The sequence below is a fragment of the Epinephelus fuscoguttatus genome, linkage group LG8, assembly GCF_011397635.1.
Source record: "Epinephelus fuscoguttatus linkage group LG8, E.fuscoguttatus.final_Chr_v1".
In the NCBI taxonomy this organism is placed as follows: Eukaryota; Metazoa; Chordata; class Actinopteri; order Perciformes; family Serranidae; genus Epinephelus; species Epinephelus fuscoguttatus.
The window spans coordinates 15,305,152-15,322,616 of record NC_064759.1 but is presented as its reverse complement, the minus strand read 5'-3'; the positions used below and the strand labels follow the sequence as shown (position 1 = coordinate 15,322,616).

General features: G+C 42.5%; 1 protein-coding gene across 1 annotated transcript in view; it reads right to left on the bottom strand.

Moving 5' to 3' along the window:
* Positions 1-15,459, bottom strand: part of ephb6 (eph receptor B6) — a 60,098-nt gene extending 44,639 nt beyond the window's left edge. Inside the window, exon 1 of the mRNA XM_049583580.1 lies at positions 15,330-15,459. Within this exon, the coding sequence (XP_049439537.1) occupies positions 15,330-15,387 (58 nt within the window). The 5' untranslated portion in view covers positions 15,388-15,459. The remainder of the gene's footprint in view (positions 1-15,329) is intronic.
* Positions 15,460-17,465: the final 2,006 nt, after the last annotated feature.

The following is a 17,465-nucleotide window of genomic DNA, read 5'->3' as shown; positions in this document are numbered from 1 at the left end:
AAAAGCTTCTAAACACAACTGGATACATTCCAGCAGGAATCTGATCTGAAATTGCGGAGAAATTAACAACATCAGCAAGAAGATTGTACTCTTCCTTGACGTTAGCACATAGCTACATGTATGTTCGCATTGTATGTGCATGCTGGGGATTACTGTTACAGAGATTAGCAACTTTCTACTGTGAAAGATCACCAGAAAAGCTTCAACAGAAAAAGTAAAGGTAGGTTGCGCTGTGTTGGCCGTAGGCACCATCTTTGAGGTACAGGCTATGTTATCTCTATAATCAAAGTGCATGCACTCAGTCTAAAAGACAGAGTTTAAAGTGTTCGGGTTTGAGAGTGGATAACACATTCTCACTCCGACCTCGTCACATATTGTCACATCATTTGATCATGGACTTTCCACGCCCACATACAACGTGCAAAGTACCCTGGATGCACTGGTTGTCGACGTTCTGGGACACTGTGTCAGGTTCTGCCTGTTAGATGCATTGTCTTCTTTTCAAGTACACAACAACAAACACAGTTGAGCTTAGGCGACAAAAACATGTGGTTTGGTTTAGGAGAAAAGAACAGGGTTTGGCTTTACAATCTTACGGGAAGCAAATACTGCTCTCTCGGGTGAAAGTCATGTTTGTTGGACCCATCCACCACCCCTCCTGCCTGCCCCAGTCGGACTTTCCCTGCCTTAACTTTTGTCCTTGTCCTGCTGCGTGGCTGCATATCATGCTGACATTAAAGGACGCCTTTTTTGTTGGTTTCTGACTCGGCAAGTCAATGCTCAAGCACCGGATTTTGACAATTTCGGAGTGAGATGGGCTCGAGTGGAGGCAATGCATCAGGGTCTGCAATCCAGTCCTGGGCTGCCAAGTCACATGGATCTGTGTTGTTTATTGTGATTAGTTCATCCAAATACAGTTGCTTGACCATCTATAGCAGGCACAGGTAACATAGCCCCCCTGTTTGAAACATTTAGCATGGTGTGACATCAACTTCACATCCTCTATAGACAACCAGACATGCACCAGCTGGAATCTGATCTGAAATGGGGGAGAAATTTACAACATCGGCAACCAAGATTACATGTTTTCCTGACGTTAGCATGTAGCTTCAATTAGCAGTGTAGGCTATGTACTATAAACACTTGCAGTAGTGTGGATGGAGCAGATGACCATATAAAGGAATCCGGCACTCTATGACATCATATTGAAGCCAGAGTGGAACCAAATGTTGGAAATTGAAAATTTGGCCACTTTTAATATGAACATCCTTCATTATAATATTTTATATTCACACAAAATATGAAGAAGCATAATAGTATAAAGCTGATCTAGTGGCGGTGGAACTGGTCCAGGTACATTTTCTCCCCACGCATTAAAAGCGGGGAGTGCTCTCGCTGTGTGCATCTGTCAAACCTAATAACTGATTCTGAGTGATGATGCATTTTGGCACAGTGTTCTGGTGTTTAAAAAATTAAACTGATTGACCTGATGGGGCACCGTGATTAAAGGTCAAATTTTCCGTCTTTAAAAGGCCATAACAGTTACTGTCACATTTTGTTGAAACATGGCAAGCTGATGCTTCGTTTAGTTTGGCCCAAAGGAAACCTCCATCGTTTCATGGCGGCTGATATGCCCAGTGTTGGTTTTCCCTTTTGTTTCATGTTTTAACAGACATTTGCTCATTTCCAGTGATCTAGAGTGAAAAGCACGAGAATAGACTTTTTATGCTGGAGTGTATTTTCCCATAATTTGCTTTTAGGTTTAAGTGCTTTAAAAAGCAAGCTGGCAAGGAAATCACACACATACACACACAAAGTGAGTTTAATGCTGAGTGCTGCGTGCTGACACATGGCAGCTTCCCACACAAAACTGAAGCCCTTGAATTTTCCATTAGTATTCCAAAACCGTGGCGGCTGCCGTTCCTTCAGTCTGGCACAGTCTGCGCTCGGTTCTGTTGAGGAGCCGCCGATTGAACGCTGGCCAAAGTTTCGCGTGCACACAGAGGTGGCAAAAACATCAGACTTCAGGTTTGGATGCTCGCACAGATGGAGCTAACGCTGAAAAACACACACAGTGCCTGATTTCATCAAGCACAGCACTAATCACCCACAGAGCTGTTGACACACACACACAGCACTGTGGAAGGAAGCAGCCATCCGCCTCTGTTTACAAATAAATAATTCTCCTCATTGTTGTCATACAATTTTTATGCTTTCGTTTCCATTTCGCGTCACACAATCATTCACCAGAGAAAAGGAGGCTCTCCTTTTTTTCCCCTCGCTCCGACAGCCAGACAAAGAGTGACAGAAATTTATTATCTACATAATCATCACACACACAGGACAGGATTTGAAAAGGTATCCTGTCTCATCAAAACATGAGTGACTCACTGAGATAGCTCAGTGTTTTATTTCTCAGGTGTACAGGCTCGTACACACGCACTGAATCCTTCTTAATAAACCAAACAAATAGCAAGAAACTGATATCATTCGTGGCTCATGACATAAATTCACCCCCACCTCTCTTTTCTCTGACTGTGCTGTAAACAGATTTTTTTTTTCAGGATTATACTCACAGATGGAGACCCCGCAAATCTGTCCTCCAATCCATTTCCCTCCTCTTTTTTCTTTCCTTTAACAAGACCCCCTCCCCTCCAGTCTGTCTATCTGTTTTCACCCACTAGCCTGTCTTTATGTCAATCTTACTAAATTCACACATTTTCCATGGAAGTCCTCCAGGATTTCTGGAGTGATATGAATTGTATCAAGAAAAGAATACAAATGGACTGTGACAGCTCAGGATTATATGCAGCCACAGGCATCAAAATAAATAGTTTTTAGTGCAACGTATGTCTGGACAGCTTGGCGACTGGAACGGCAGAGCCCATCAGGATAAAATCTGCAGCAGCAAGAAAACTAAATCCACCAAGCCAGGATGTTTAAAGGCTTTCAGAAAAATGGTGATTTCCATTTGTCGCACACCTTTTTCTGCTGCTGGATAATGCATCTGCACAGACAGAAAATGGCCGTATATGTTGTGACTGTCACCAGGAAACCACTGTTTGTGTACCCTGTGAAACCAAAGGTCAGCGCTGACTTTAGATATGTAGGTTAACTTATGTAAGGTACTTAACTGTCGTCACAACCTGTTCTCAATCCCAGATCGTTAAATACAGTGCTCTGTGATGCTCCACGGCAACTCATAGCATTGCACAGAAAGCCCTTTACCGTGCCCTTAGTGATGCACAGCTGAAACGCATTGTAACACACTGTAACACTTGACTTGGTTAGTTTTAGGCAACTAGCAAAAAGTGACATTAGTCCATGACAGCTGTGCTTCAGTGATGGAACGTTATATTAAAACAACATTGATTTTCGGTTCCACCCCGGAGGTATGTACATAGGTCACTTAACATCACCATGAAACAACATTGACTTTTGGTTCCACACGGGACAGGAGCTGTGACCTCCTGAATGAAAGTCTGGTTTTGTTTTACCCATCCATCTCTCCTTCTCTCCCACCCCATACGGACGTTCTCCTTTCTCCTATTACATCAGTTGTTCTCAGCGTCAAGTATCACTGTGGCTCACTGGAGTTAGCTGAAAGCCGGGAGCGTCTCACGAAGACACCAAAGGCTGCCTTTAGCGTCAATATCACACGATGAGGGGTGTGGAAAAAGTGTCGATATTTGATGTCCTGGCAATGAGAATGGACTGAACGTCACGTATTCATTACTTAAGTTGCGTAACAAATGTACTTATTTATAACCCAAACCATGATCTTTATTTTTTTCTAAACTGTACAAGGTAGTTTGGTGCCTAACTGCGACCATTTGATGTTAGCCATGCATTCAAAACTGCTACCATTGGACGTACTCTCCAACGATTGTATACTGTATGTCGTTTTGGGAGTCATTGGCAAACAATCTATTCTGCTGTTTCAGTATGAGAACATGTTGGTGACAGAATATTACACACAGCTGCCAGTTTTTTAGGTACACCTTGCTAAAACTAATGAGGCTCAGTGTAAGTTCAATCAGGAAGACTTTCTTTGTGCTCATCCATTCACAATTCTCTCACTCCGACTCCCACTGCTTCCTCTAATCAGCTGACTTTGGGTGTTCACTCTTCTAGTTATCCAATCAAACTTCGCGATGAGTTCTATCAGCCAGTCAGGATGCCACTGCAAAATTTTAAACCTGCTCTCTCCTCTGCTGCTGTCAGCCATCATTTTAGGCTGAATCATCACGCCCTCCTCCACCCCGTTCACCTCCAGCCATCATATTCAGAGTCCAGGATGAGCTCAACAAAGGCGCAGTCCTCTACTCACACAGATCATCAGCACTTCTCCATCTTCTCATCTCATTTTCACCAACTCTACCACCACCAGCGTCTAGACCACAGGGGGGTTCAACTATGGATCCATCACCCTCCTTCAATCATACCATCTCTATGGGGTCTAAATAAATATTCTTTTACTATAAAGCAATTTCTCCTGATTGAACTGCAGTCTAACACAACAGTCCTACATTAAATCCTCCCCTCACGGAGGTTATGATGTTAGAGAGGTGTTGATTCACCTTTATGGTCATTTTGGAGGTTGTGGTTAATGGTGAACTTCATTGCACTATACAGAGAGGTGTTTCTGTCATTTAGCCTAGCTTCATTTATATAAACGGGGTGGACAAAATAATAGAAACACCTGTCAGTTTGTGTGATGACATGAAAAACAGCCTATTGATTTGCTTTCCAAGCTCTCTTGTCTCTTGTCATGACTCATCCTTCATTTGTCAAAATAATAAATGATCTTCATATGTACAAAGATGCCATGCGTGGAATGCACGCACTCATATATCATGCATTTTGACCTCATTGAGCACCACCCTATTTATATCAGATAAGAACACACACACACACCGACCCACCCACACACACACACACACAAATGCTCCAAACGTGTCACACCAAATTCAATTAACCCTCTGCTTTGGGGCAGAGTCATGCATAAATAATATACAGCAAACTATTTTGACATTAATATTTATGCCTCTACTATTTAGTTTCTTGTCGTGAGGCCTTGGGGACACCGGGTCCTCACGATGCCTCCGTTCTTTCCGCGACAAACCTGTACATGAGGATTACATGGAGGAATGTTCAAAGAGCGTCATGCGTGTCTCATCGCGTGACATTAGCATGCTGAATAATTCACCTCGACATCCTAGGATAAGCGTTGAGTGGCGTGTTACACACACCTTTCAAGGATTAGCCAGAGCTGAGGCATCGTGAGTGTGTGTGTGTGTGTGCGCGTGTACGTGTGTGTGTGTGTGAGACAAAGTTGAACAAAAGAGAGGGACATTTGCTTGGCAGGTCCACTTGGCAGTAAAAGCCCCTTTATTTAACTCTCAGACAACCACTGCGCTACAGCATCTCTGTTATTGGTCCATCTGAGGGCTGAGACACTCAAAGTTTGTCCCTGACAGTTCGGGGAAGTGCTGAGTCTGCAATCTGGACCTGAGTGCTGTGTTAATGCACGCCGTCTCTCACGTCTTCCTGCCCCACTCTGGTCTTTCACTCACTCTGCTGCGTACCTTTCCCCTCTTTTCTACCTCCATCTTGTCCCTTGTCCCTTTCCTCCCCCTCCCACTCTCTGCATGTGTGTATTATTCATCTAAAAAGTGACAGCAGGGTAGGCATCTGTGTACGTTAAATAAGGAGATACGCTCTGCTCCATTATTGATGCCAGATCTGCTGTTTGTTTGGGAAATGCTTTAATACTCAAAGAGAGAAAAAGAGTAGACAATAGAATGAGAAAGGCAGGATTATGAGGCAGGAATGAGAAGAGGATGATAGGATTGTGTTTGTGCATATGAATGTGCGTCTTTCATGCTCCCCCCCTCTTTTTCTGCATGTGGCGTGGGTGTAAATGCTCTTTTCTATTGTGCAGAGGTGACCTGCATTAGTTCATGACTGTCCCCTCTGCTACTGGAGTGTTCACTTCAGCTGAGTGACCCTCTCTCCATCCATTCCCCTTGCCCAACACTCTGTGTGGCCATGCATGCATGCACAGACACTCTTGAGCGCTAAGTGTAGTGCTGTTGCTCATGTCACGCCTCTTTGACGATGGATGTATGCTACTTTACCACACACTTTCCGGGCAATAAAGCCCCCCTGACACCTAGCAAAGAATTTGGGTGTTAATATTAACGTGGGCTAGAGAGGTGTGAGTGTGTACTATGCTGTAACACCAAAGTAAATGCACCTGCGAAGAGCACACACGGGGTCAGCTGTGCTCACAGGTAACAGTAAGTTACAGGAACACACACACATATGCACACAAACATTTTCACCAAAAATTCCCACAGTGCCTGCGAGCGCTCTAAGCAGCGGTCAGGTCGTGTTTTGTCTGTTGTCCACTCATCCACCCGTCTCCACCCATTCTTTATACGCTCCAGATGCTCCCACCCACAGACAGTCAGTCAAGGACAAGGCCTTACACCAAACCATCATTACAAACAACCACAGCGAGAGAGTGATACGCCAAGACAGCGAGGGAGCGGGAGGGTGGAGGGTGGAGGAGTGAGGAAAGAGGGGGATTAACGCGATTCCAGAAATAAGCATGCACATGTCAAAGGGAGTTATCAAAAATTCTCTAGCGGTTAAGCTGAATGAAAGTGCAGCTGCAACAAACAGCACTTAAGCCAGGTTAGATGACAGAGCGACGTCTGAAATGAGTCTGTGAGCAGGCAGCAACAGGCACAGGTACAGTAGGAGGACATTTCAACAAAGCTGACTCCTTGATTACAAGACGTAAAATGTGCAAAAGTGAGACCATATGGGGGGACGGTTCTGTGGAGCTACATCTTAAAGGGATACTTCAACATTTCAGGACATAGCCCATTTGCTCTCTTGCCATTGGTCAGGGCCAGGGTTATACTAGGAAGGAACTAGCTCGTGACATGTTGTCTGACCTCGTTTTAAAGGGCTACCCTCGAAGGCAGAGTGAAAAGTTGGTCACCACAGAGAGATGGGAGGTGCAACATTGTTTAAACCTAACACATATAACACATATTTCAAAACAGTCTCTCCTTGATGGTGTTGCATTTGTCTGTACACATAAAAAGCAAAAGAAATGGTTACGAGAGGGCTTGAGAGAGAAGTTAAAACTCGAACGCAGCCATTCCGTCGTCTGGGAAACAGTTCTAAAGGGGTTCCTGGCGCCTAGATGAGAACATCAATACCACCACAACCACCATCACTATGTCTGTTGGTTAAATAGGAAGCTACTGCCAGCAGCTGGTAGCTTAGCTTAGCATAAAGACTGGAAACAGGGGGAAACAGCTAGCCTAGCACTGCAAAAGTAACAAAATCAGCTTACCAGCATCTCTAAAGATCACCAAGGAACGTGCTATAAATTATTTGTTTTATCCAGGGTGTCAGACACTTAAATTTAATGCTTTTTAAGACCCTTCAAAGTAATTTTAAACCTAATTTAAGACTGGAATATACTTTTTGTCTTATCATTGCAAGTAAGTATAGAGATAATGCGGTCCTGTTCAAAGGGTACATTTTATGATATATGGTTATTAAAGTGAGTTAGGTTAATCTACATTTTGCCAACAGGTAAGTGCAAATTTAAGGTAAAAAGACAGTATTAGGTTCAGTGGTAGGTTTAAAGATCATCAGAAATGTGGACGTAGAGGAGCTTGACTCATTTTAACAAATAGAAATAAAAGATGAATGAAAAAATATAGATACAATATTTGAGACAATTAACAAATTTAAGACTATTTAATGACTTTTAAGGCCTAATAATTATACAATCGAATGTAAGACATTTTAATACTATTTAAGGACCTGCCCTGATTTAATTTGTACAAAAACAGCAATGTAAAAATGACCATTCATTGTTTCATGGGTTGTTATGTGCCTGAGTATTTCTTGATTAAGCGAATGAGACACAACATGTTAATTAGTAGCTTTAAAGGTGCTGCTAGGCAGATTTTGTTACAGAGCCAAGCCAGCTATTTCCTCCTCTTATGTTAAGCAAAGCTGTGGTTTCATATTTACCACAAAGACACGAGAGTGGCATCAATCTTCTCATCTAACGTCGAGGCGTACACAAGAATCAGGCTGCTTTTTGGCTGCATTCCCTGCTCCCAATGATTGTCAGCGACGCCTGGATTTTTTTGACGCTTTTAAAGATCATCTTGCCAGATTTTCCTGTGGTGTGCGCCACATTTAAAGAGTCTTTTTGCATCCCCCCACTCTGCTCAGAATTCCATCTTGGCCACACCGATTTCAAATCGCAAATATTCAACATGTTCAATATTTATGGTCTGTAAATACACAGAGGATCACTGGCCGTCCCATGGGTTCAGGAGGGTTTAAATGCAATATCAAACGGGATTCAACTCACCTCTAGCTTGAGTTGTGACATGTACAATCCAAATTCACACTGCCTCCTTCACTTCATCCATACTTTTATCATTTTCTCTTTGTTAATTTTCGGCAATAAGAAGTGCAAAAAGTAACAGCTAGTTTATCCTGCCTGTGATGTTTGTTTATACGAGATTTCGGGCTTTGAGGTGGGACTCTGGTTATTGGTGAATGGACTGTGGTGCTCTACTGGGCAAATTGTTGCTCTCCACACACTACAGGAACAGAACTGTTCAGTTTATTATTACATGCCGTTATGTGTGGGGTCTCTCACATTTTCAACATTGGTTAAGATCTGCTAAATCTTTTAGTGTGAGCCAGGCTTAACTCAGCCATTCTTTTAACCTGCTCCGGCATATTACCAGACATCACTCTCCTCTTCTTTGATCAGAGGACACTTGATCGAAACAGCTTCAACACACTTTGGCTGCGTATTTAAGGCCTAGCAGAGCTTGGATTTGTCAAGAAAGAAGCAAACTTTAACGAGACCCAATAAAAAGCATGGAAAAATACTCCTCAATAGTGCTTCAGCAGAGAAGTGTGTCCCTCCCCCTATTCAAATGTTCACTGGAGGAGAATAATGTGTGCAGAGCGGAAATACTGAACCGCAACCAAAGAGCACAATACAAAAGTTGCTTTTTAACAGCAATGATTTTTTTTTTTATCAGAAGAAATCTAGACTTTATCAGAGACAGAACCTGCTACAAACATATTTTCACCACCATCTCCGCCCTCATCAGGCACGCAGAAGAAGGAATGTAAATCTGAGAGGAGATCAGTTTACTGTAATCTCATTGTGTCATTTGTGAATAGCAGAGCCTTCAACAATCAAACTTTGCTGTCACGCTGTTCAGTCGATGCCAACACACAAACTGCCAAGTGCAGCTTTAATGTGAAATTCAAAACGCCAAACTACATTCCTCTGTCACAGCGGTCCACACCACGTGCTCATCTTTCAATTACATTTTGGCTCCAACTCCATGCCTGTCCACACAGACGCATTATCTGTGACACTATCTGCCATGATTCACTCAAAGCAGAGAGTCTTGGCTTGCAGCCGCCTGAGGCCTCTCATATCACAAACTGCAGATCATGTGATTGAATTGAGGAATTACAGAGCCCTCGACAGCCGCGGAAAATTATGTGTCTTTTAAAAATTACGAGCAAAAACACTGCTAAAAATAACGCCTGGTCACAGTGTAGTGTTGCAGTGTCAACGATGGGGATGCTGCTTCCTCCACTTCACACCAGCATGTGATTTCTCTCTTTCTGCAGCTCGGTGCACATGCAGGCGGGAGAGACAAGGACAGGAAGCTTTTCAGGGCTGTTAGTGGCATCCGTCCTGCTGCACTCCCACTGTGACAAGCATGCCATTTATTTTCTTATCACACTTTCTCTAATTTATCATGTCCTGAAAAGGCGGCTTACTACACCCAGGATCAAGGATAGTAATCTGCCTAATTAATACCCAGTTAAAGCTAGACACAAGTGACGGCAGGAAAGATGGCCCAGACGACCTTAAAGTGATAATGTCCACATGGCTGAGAGGTTATACACACTGCTGTTGTCCTTTTCTGCACCAATAACCAGTGGTGGAAGAAGTATTCAGAGCCGCTAATTAATTTAATTTCCAGTACTACAATATAAAAATACTCCGCCCAAGTGATAAGTGTAATCAGTAAGTCAATAATCATTGGCAGCAAAATGTACTCAGTGTGTTAACAAAAAAGTAAGCAAGCTGCAGAAAAATGGTAACTGTGATGTATTATTATCTAAAACTTAATTAAATCCTTTATTAGAGCTAGAACGTAAAATTTGCCAGAACAATATTTTGGCCAATTTTAGCTTACAGCAGACATATTAGTTTGGTGTATGTCAGCCAAATCAGGTTTGAGGTAGTTAAGTTTCTACATTACACAGTGTGTCCACTAGAGAGCAATGACAGGTTGATTTTTCAGTTGTAAAATGTCCACATTCCTTTATGTTACTATAAATTGCAATTATGATTCAACCTTATTGGATTTTTTTTAAAACTCCCAAATATTAATTTCAGTATCGGCCTTTATATGTGGGGCAGTATCTATAAAAGTGATGCATGCTATGTAAGTTGCATCGTAGGGCTGTGGCTGGTGACCGAACTGCTTTATTTAACTTCACAGTAATTTAGACTGCTTGTTCCCAAATCATTTTTAAGATTTGTTTCTAGTCTTTGCTGTTTTGCAAAAATATTGGTTACATTTTTCCTCTTGAGGCTAAAATAGGTATTTAAATAACACTAACTAAGAGGTGCAGAGAGAGAGTGGAGCTGCTAACAAGAGCTGAAGATCATCTAAAACATGACAAGACCAGCTAAACAATTTTAAAGGCTGGGTTGCACCAACAAAGATTAATTTAATCTAGTTTCGTAAAACTAGGTTTAAAATGAGTAAATCCAGATTAAAAATTAAGCAGAGTTTATTTTTTTTTATATTTTATTTAAACAGAATTTAAACTGGGTTTAATAAATGGGGACAGGCCTCATATTGATATTTAACAATAATTAATTAATAAATACTTTATTAATTAAATAAATACATTCATAATCAGCTTACGGAGTTAACAGCTAAGCTAAAGCAAAAAGGGTGGGGAACCACCAGTGTAGCGCATTTACGTAACTTAGTAACGGTTACAGTAATGTAATTACTTTTATGGTGAGGGATTAAAATTTGTAATTCAGTAATCAAATTACTGTTACTTACCCCAGTAACGCTATTGCTTTCACTCACCATCGGCTTGTTCGCTGTTTTACCGGGTGGATAGTTTGATGTCTCTGTAACGTTTTTCAGTTGATAGACGGATCCGGGACGTGCTAGCTTGGCGCAGAGGCAGGTGTGTGGAGGGAGCTAATCTCTACCAAGAAGAGGAGAAATGCGACGCTGGGTAATTCTGAAGTTGTCTCTTTCACTTGTCATGTGTTCTTAGATATCTTGCTAATGTCAGCCACGGGTATGACTACTTTTAGGGGTTCCCTGACGCCAATTTATCCTAAATATGGAGGGTGTGTAACCGCGAAGATGAGGTCGGAACTCCGCGGGCGCTGTGTGCATTCACCAGGGCTTAGCTAACTGCTGGATAGTCAGTAAGTCATACTGTTCAGTTTTTTACTTCTGCTCGTTAAACTACACTGTATTGTTTTCTATTAACATTACTTGTTAAAAAACAAAATATTTTGTGTGTTTAAAGTGTGTCTTAACGTTGCTCGGTCGAGTAACGGGAGTTAGGTAACGAGTAACGCATTACTTTTGTTGTGTTGTTATAAGTGATGTAATGTAGCTATTTCCTTTTTAAGTTTTTACTGTGTAAAGAGTACTTGAATACATTTTTCACCCATCTGTCACAACATTGGAAGCAACTGGTATAATCTATAACAATGTGTTACATTTCATAAACTCATTATATGTTATCTATATTAACTCTTAAGCAGAACAAGTAAATACAGCTATGTAGTGGAGTAAAAACTGCACAGTATTCCCCACTAAAATAAGATATAAAATATAAATAAATAAAATATAGTGAAGCACAAGTAGAGAGTATTGTTAAATGGAAGTACTTAAAAGGGAAACACCACCTAAAATAAGAATCCCAGTATTGTATTTCCATGGCCCAGGAAAGCTCAATCAATATTTGTGAACATGAGCTACTCTCTCTCAAAGCTAGAAACCAGAGAAGTAAGTCTCAAACTTGTGATGTCATAGGGCAGGGGTCTTCAACGATTTTAGGTGGAGGATCCCTTAGCTGAAAGAGAGACGGAGCAGGGACCGCCTACTACATATACAGTACAAAACTGCATTACATATTAAAGCAGGCAGATGTAGGTTGTCAGGCAGAAGGCCATATCAGCCTCGGGCTGCAGTCTTGACCTGTGTTTTCTTTTTAGGTAGGTGAGCAAGAAAACTCCACTTTCACAAAGTGGCTTAATATGTTGGATTCATGCTGATGTGTAATTTCAGACATATTTTATTTTTTGACAAGAAAAAAAAATCATACAAAAGCTATCAAACAATAATTTGCTGCCCCCCCTGCAGTAACTTTGAGGACCCCCCAGGGAAGTGGTTTCCAACTGGTGGGTCATGGGTCCATTCTGAATGGGCCTCAAGTAACTTGTGACCATGTCAAGTTTGTAAAAAATACACTTTATTTTGAAGTACAGTGAATTTCCAGCACAGAGCTTTTATTCTGAAGTGTTGTTTCCTGCTGTAGAGTGAGTGACTAACGGGCAGCTACTGAACAGAGACAGCAAACTAGCTCGATGACATGGCCAAAGGCAAGTGCAACACTAAATATATTAAAATATGTGGACCTTGAAGTAATGACTGAGGAGAAATCTGGTCCCTGTGGCTGGAGCAGTTGGGAACCACTGCCTCAAGGGTCCTGGCTCCCCTTTGAAGGCCCAGATCATAAGGTATTAAGTCCGGAGCTGCTCTGTAGACAGTGAATGGGAGCCTCATTTTGTGGAAAAATCAGCTTTAGTCTACTGAAGTGTCCTTAACTCGGAAACAGAAAATCCACTCAGAACATGGGGGCTCTCAGTGTTGTCAGTAACATCTTTCCCAGTTCATTGCCTGTGGAGCAGCTTCAGACTTAATGCCCTGTGACATCACAATTTGGAGTTTTAGCACTCTAGTTTTTGGATTTGGGAAGGAGTTGTTCATGTGTACTAATATTTTTGGACTGTTTAATACCACAGGAACAAAGTGTATGAATTTTGAAAATGGGCATAGTTCTCCTTTACGTGTAGTACCCCCAGTTTGTAATTAAGTGCAGTACTGACGTGTTCAGTTACTTTGCACCACTGTGGACAACACCTGCAAAACTTACTTTTGTTACTGGTAAACATTTTAGTCCACAGTTTGTGCGGCCTGTTGCCTTTTGGCAATATCACATTAGATTCCTTTTCAGGGTATGACATAAGCACCACTAATGATACTAGGTTAATATCTGGATATGCATATCTCAGTGAGCATCACCACTCATCCATGATGGGAAGAGCTGCAGGGGCATCAGGTGCGCCTCCTGCACAGCCCTTCCCTTCAGCGTGATGTGTTAATCCAATGTAAACACGCAATCCTCAACACAGCTCCAACAATTCAGAGGCCAGCCATGTGGCTTCACATCAATACCTCACATCAACAATGCATGTGGGCGAACACATCAACACTTGCACAGGCAGCCAGTGAGAGTGATAAATCAAACACCCTGTCACTCACACGCTCTGTAGTTTGGCTGCATGCAAAGAGGCAGAAGACCAGCTTTTATACTCTTAACTGGAAGAAATGAAGTCTAGAAATGACACGTCTTTGTGGCTTGTGGTGTGAAAACAGACAATAATAGGGGTTGTTAGTGGTGAATACACATATACTTCTAAAGCAGTCGACAGACAATAAAAAGACAGACAATAAACACATCAGTTAGCCAGTCCGTTCAGACAGATGCATCATGTACTTCAATCAAAGCAGGCAGACACCAAATCCTCCCTTTCGTGACATAACTAGATGTTTCAATTTATGTGGATTTATATGGACGTCCATCCTATTGGGTTAATACTGTATTACGAAGAGCTCTATTTCAATTACACAAACAGAGTCAGTAGGCCAGTAACACTGTGCAGCCTCTCTTCCTCTCTATCATTCTGTCTCATCTTAGTCCAGGCCATCTGTTACCAGCGCAGCTCGAGTCTGTGGCATGAGGCTGACATATAAGTTACCTCTGTTATAGAATATTACTGGCGCACACCTCGCAATAAACTAAAGCCAATGGGAGATGAGCGTGAACAGGTGCAGCTCTCTCCGACGTGCAGCCAGATCCTTTGAAAGTAATTTGCGTGCTGACGGCTGAAACCCTCTCAAGTGTTTGGGACAGGATGTAGGGGCAGGAAGCTATGTATAGGAGATCCACCTATAAGAATGCACACTCACACAAATGTACTGATGCACACACACACACACACATACACACACACACACACACATTCAAAGGCAGTTTGAGTCATCAAATTAATTCTCAAGTCAGCCCACTCTGATCTGACAGAACACTTTATAGATGGAGTTAACTATCAGCCTTTCCAGACAGTCTCTCTTTGGTAATGACCCTCTCACTCACTCCTGCACTTTTTAAGACGTCTAATACTTCCATGTATGTAGACAAAGTGCAGAGAGTTTAGAGCTGAGCATATTCATTAAGCAGACGGTGGTAACAAGGGGCACTGATAGCATTACCAGAGAGGGGGGCAGGGGTCTCTGACTGTCACATCCGTGAGATCATGAGTGACACGGGGGCTGGCGGGGGGTCGCCGAATACATAGTCAAAGAGAAACGGGTTATGCAACTTATTATTCATTTGTCTCCAGCCTCATTTCCATATTCTTTTGTTGCAGGAGCTTGATAGGCCCCGGCATGCACCTGGCACCTCCATGCCAACAAAGTCCTATCTGATGTGCTGCCACAGTGGCACACACAAGCATCTGCATGCATATGCATACGCACAGATGCACTCAGACACGCAACACGAACAGGGCCGTGCGAGCAGAGGAAGGGGGGGACGGTGGTAATTATTCAGGGGGTCCCAAGCTGGAGGTGGGGCCTTAAAAAAATTGAAAATTAATCAAACTGTCCTGTAGTGTTGCGGCCTTATGTGCCACACTTTCACACATTGTCAGAGTGCCCAGCGTTCCCAGAGAGCCACATTCTTAGAGAGCTATTACAGAAGCATACCAAGTGTCCATCCTTCACTTGTGGGCTCATTATGAGCGCTGATGGGAGCGCTGTGCAAACTCTCCATCCCGCTGCATACTCACGTAAACACACGCGCGCACATGCAAGCATGGATTTAACATCAAGTAAAAGTTTAGTTCTTACCTTCCTCAGCTGAATTGGGCTGAAAAAACAGACAGAGAGACAGAAAGACACTCCACATCTCCACTACTGAATGACACTGACAGAGGGAGAGAGAGAGGGAGCATGAAAGAAGGAGATAGAGTGAGTGTGTGTGACGGAGCGAGGGAGAGGGGGGTGAGGGAGGGGGCGGAGTCTGTTTGCTCCCTTTATCTCAGAGAGGGAGAGAGAGAGAGAGAGAGAGAAAGAGGGAGGATGGGGGGTGGATGAATGAATGGATGAGGGAAGGAGAAAAATATTTACAGAGCAGCACATACAATAAGTACACTGCCAACAGAGCAAGTAAACAAAACAGTGTTGTCAGAGAGACGGGGGAGAGAAAGAGATCAGAGAGAGTGACAGGAGGAGTGTGGGAGATGGGCTTTTTTTAATATTTGAGGGAAACAAAGAAAGAGAGAAAGCAAGGGAGAGTGACAGAGGGAGAAGGAAGTGGAAAAATTAATGAACAAGTTTGTCTTGTCTCTGAAACAACTGTCTAGACATGTCTAACGACGTCAGTTCCAGCTCTTCTCCAAACGCCTCGCACAAATTTCAGCAAGGCCGCCTGGCAGACTGTGCCTCAAACTGTGGCATCCCTCACGTCTGGACACTGTGCTAACTTGCATTTTTCAAGCTGTGGCATGTGAGAGTGCCCAACTTCTTTTTCCTTTTTTTTTTCTTCTTCTCTCGATCTCACTCAGTTCTACCTTTTATGGAAAATGGATATAATTTAGACACATTTTTGGATGCTCTCCATCCTCCCTATGCCAAACACCCCCCCCCCCCCCCCCCCCCCGTCTCTCAGACACACTCCTCGCCTCACAGGATTGCTCATCCAGACAGTATCTAGACACGCACTCATACACACACACACACATGCAAACACACAGCTGAACAACCCTTTGGCTTATGCACGCCACTCGCTGGTCAGACCGCGGTACTGCAGCTTGTTGATGGGCTTTCATGCCCCAGTTCACTGCATTGAGTAAGACTTCAGTAGACTCTTGCAGGGAGATGTTGCCTATTGGCTTGACACAGTTAGATGGCCCCATTCCCAGCCAGCCAGGGGCCCTTTACCCAAGGCTTTTTGCTTCGAGAGGTAAAACGAAGAGGGAAGTGGATCACAGTCTTCCAGTCATTAAAGGGGGAATTAAAACTACTTATTCCGTTTTCAGTTTGTTCAACATGAACTTATTCCCTGTGCCATCTTAAATAAATTGTATGTTTTTTAGAGCTGAAGTGATTAGTTGATCAGTCAGTAAGTCAATTAATTGTTTACTTTTGATAATAGGTTACATTTCTAAACATAAATTGCCAAAATGACTAGTTTCAGCTTCTCAAATGGGAATATTTTCTGCCTTTGTTAGTCTTCTCTGATAGTAAACTGAATATCTTTTGGTTTTGGGCTGTTGGTCACTTGAGAGTAAGGCTGGGTGACACAACTCATTAGCTTTGAGGTATCAACTGAAATAACCCAGAACCACGTAGGATCAAAACTTACCAAGTCAAATGATACTTGCAATTGATAGTTTATGTACCCAGTCCGAGGAAGAAATGACTATTTGTATTTTTTTCTTGCAGCTAATCTTTGCAAAGGTTCTTTGATTTAATGCAACATGTGTTTGGCCCAGTGCTGCAGCAGCTGCAACCCATATGACCTGTGGTGTGGTGAGGTTAAGTGCAATGTATTTGACAGAGTTGACGTGCTGAGATGCTGAAAGTATGGTTACACTACACGCCTGTGGTTTCAAATTAAACAGGGAAAAAAGGCATTAAATGTAGTACCCTCCCTGTTGGTGTCCGTATAACTTTACAAGTACTGGTATTGGTGCTGCTATAATTTATTAAACGATACCCTGCCCTATTCAAGAGACTTTAGAAACCCCACTATGGACCAAATTATAATGTAACCCAAACTGTAAATCACTTAACTGAGAAAAGAAATGGTAAATTGAGCAATAATGGCACTAACTGTTAGTTGCAACCCTAATGTTTTTTTAGTCTCCTTCTTAAAACAATTAAATCAAAAATAATTCACTCAGGATTCGATGTCCTTGGATGCAAAAAAACCCTTAACTCATAAAACAACAGCAAAGACTTGTAATTTTAGAAGAATGTTTT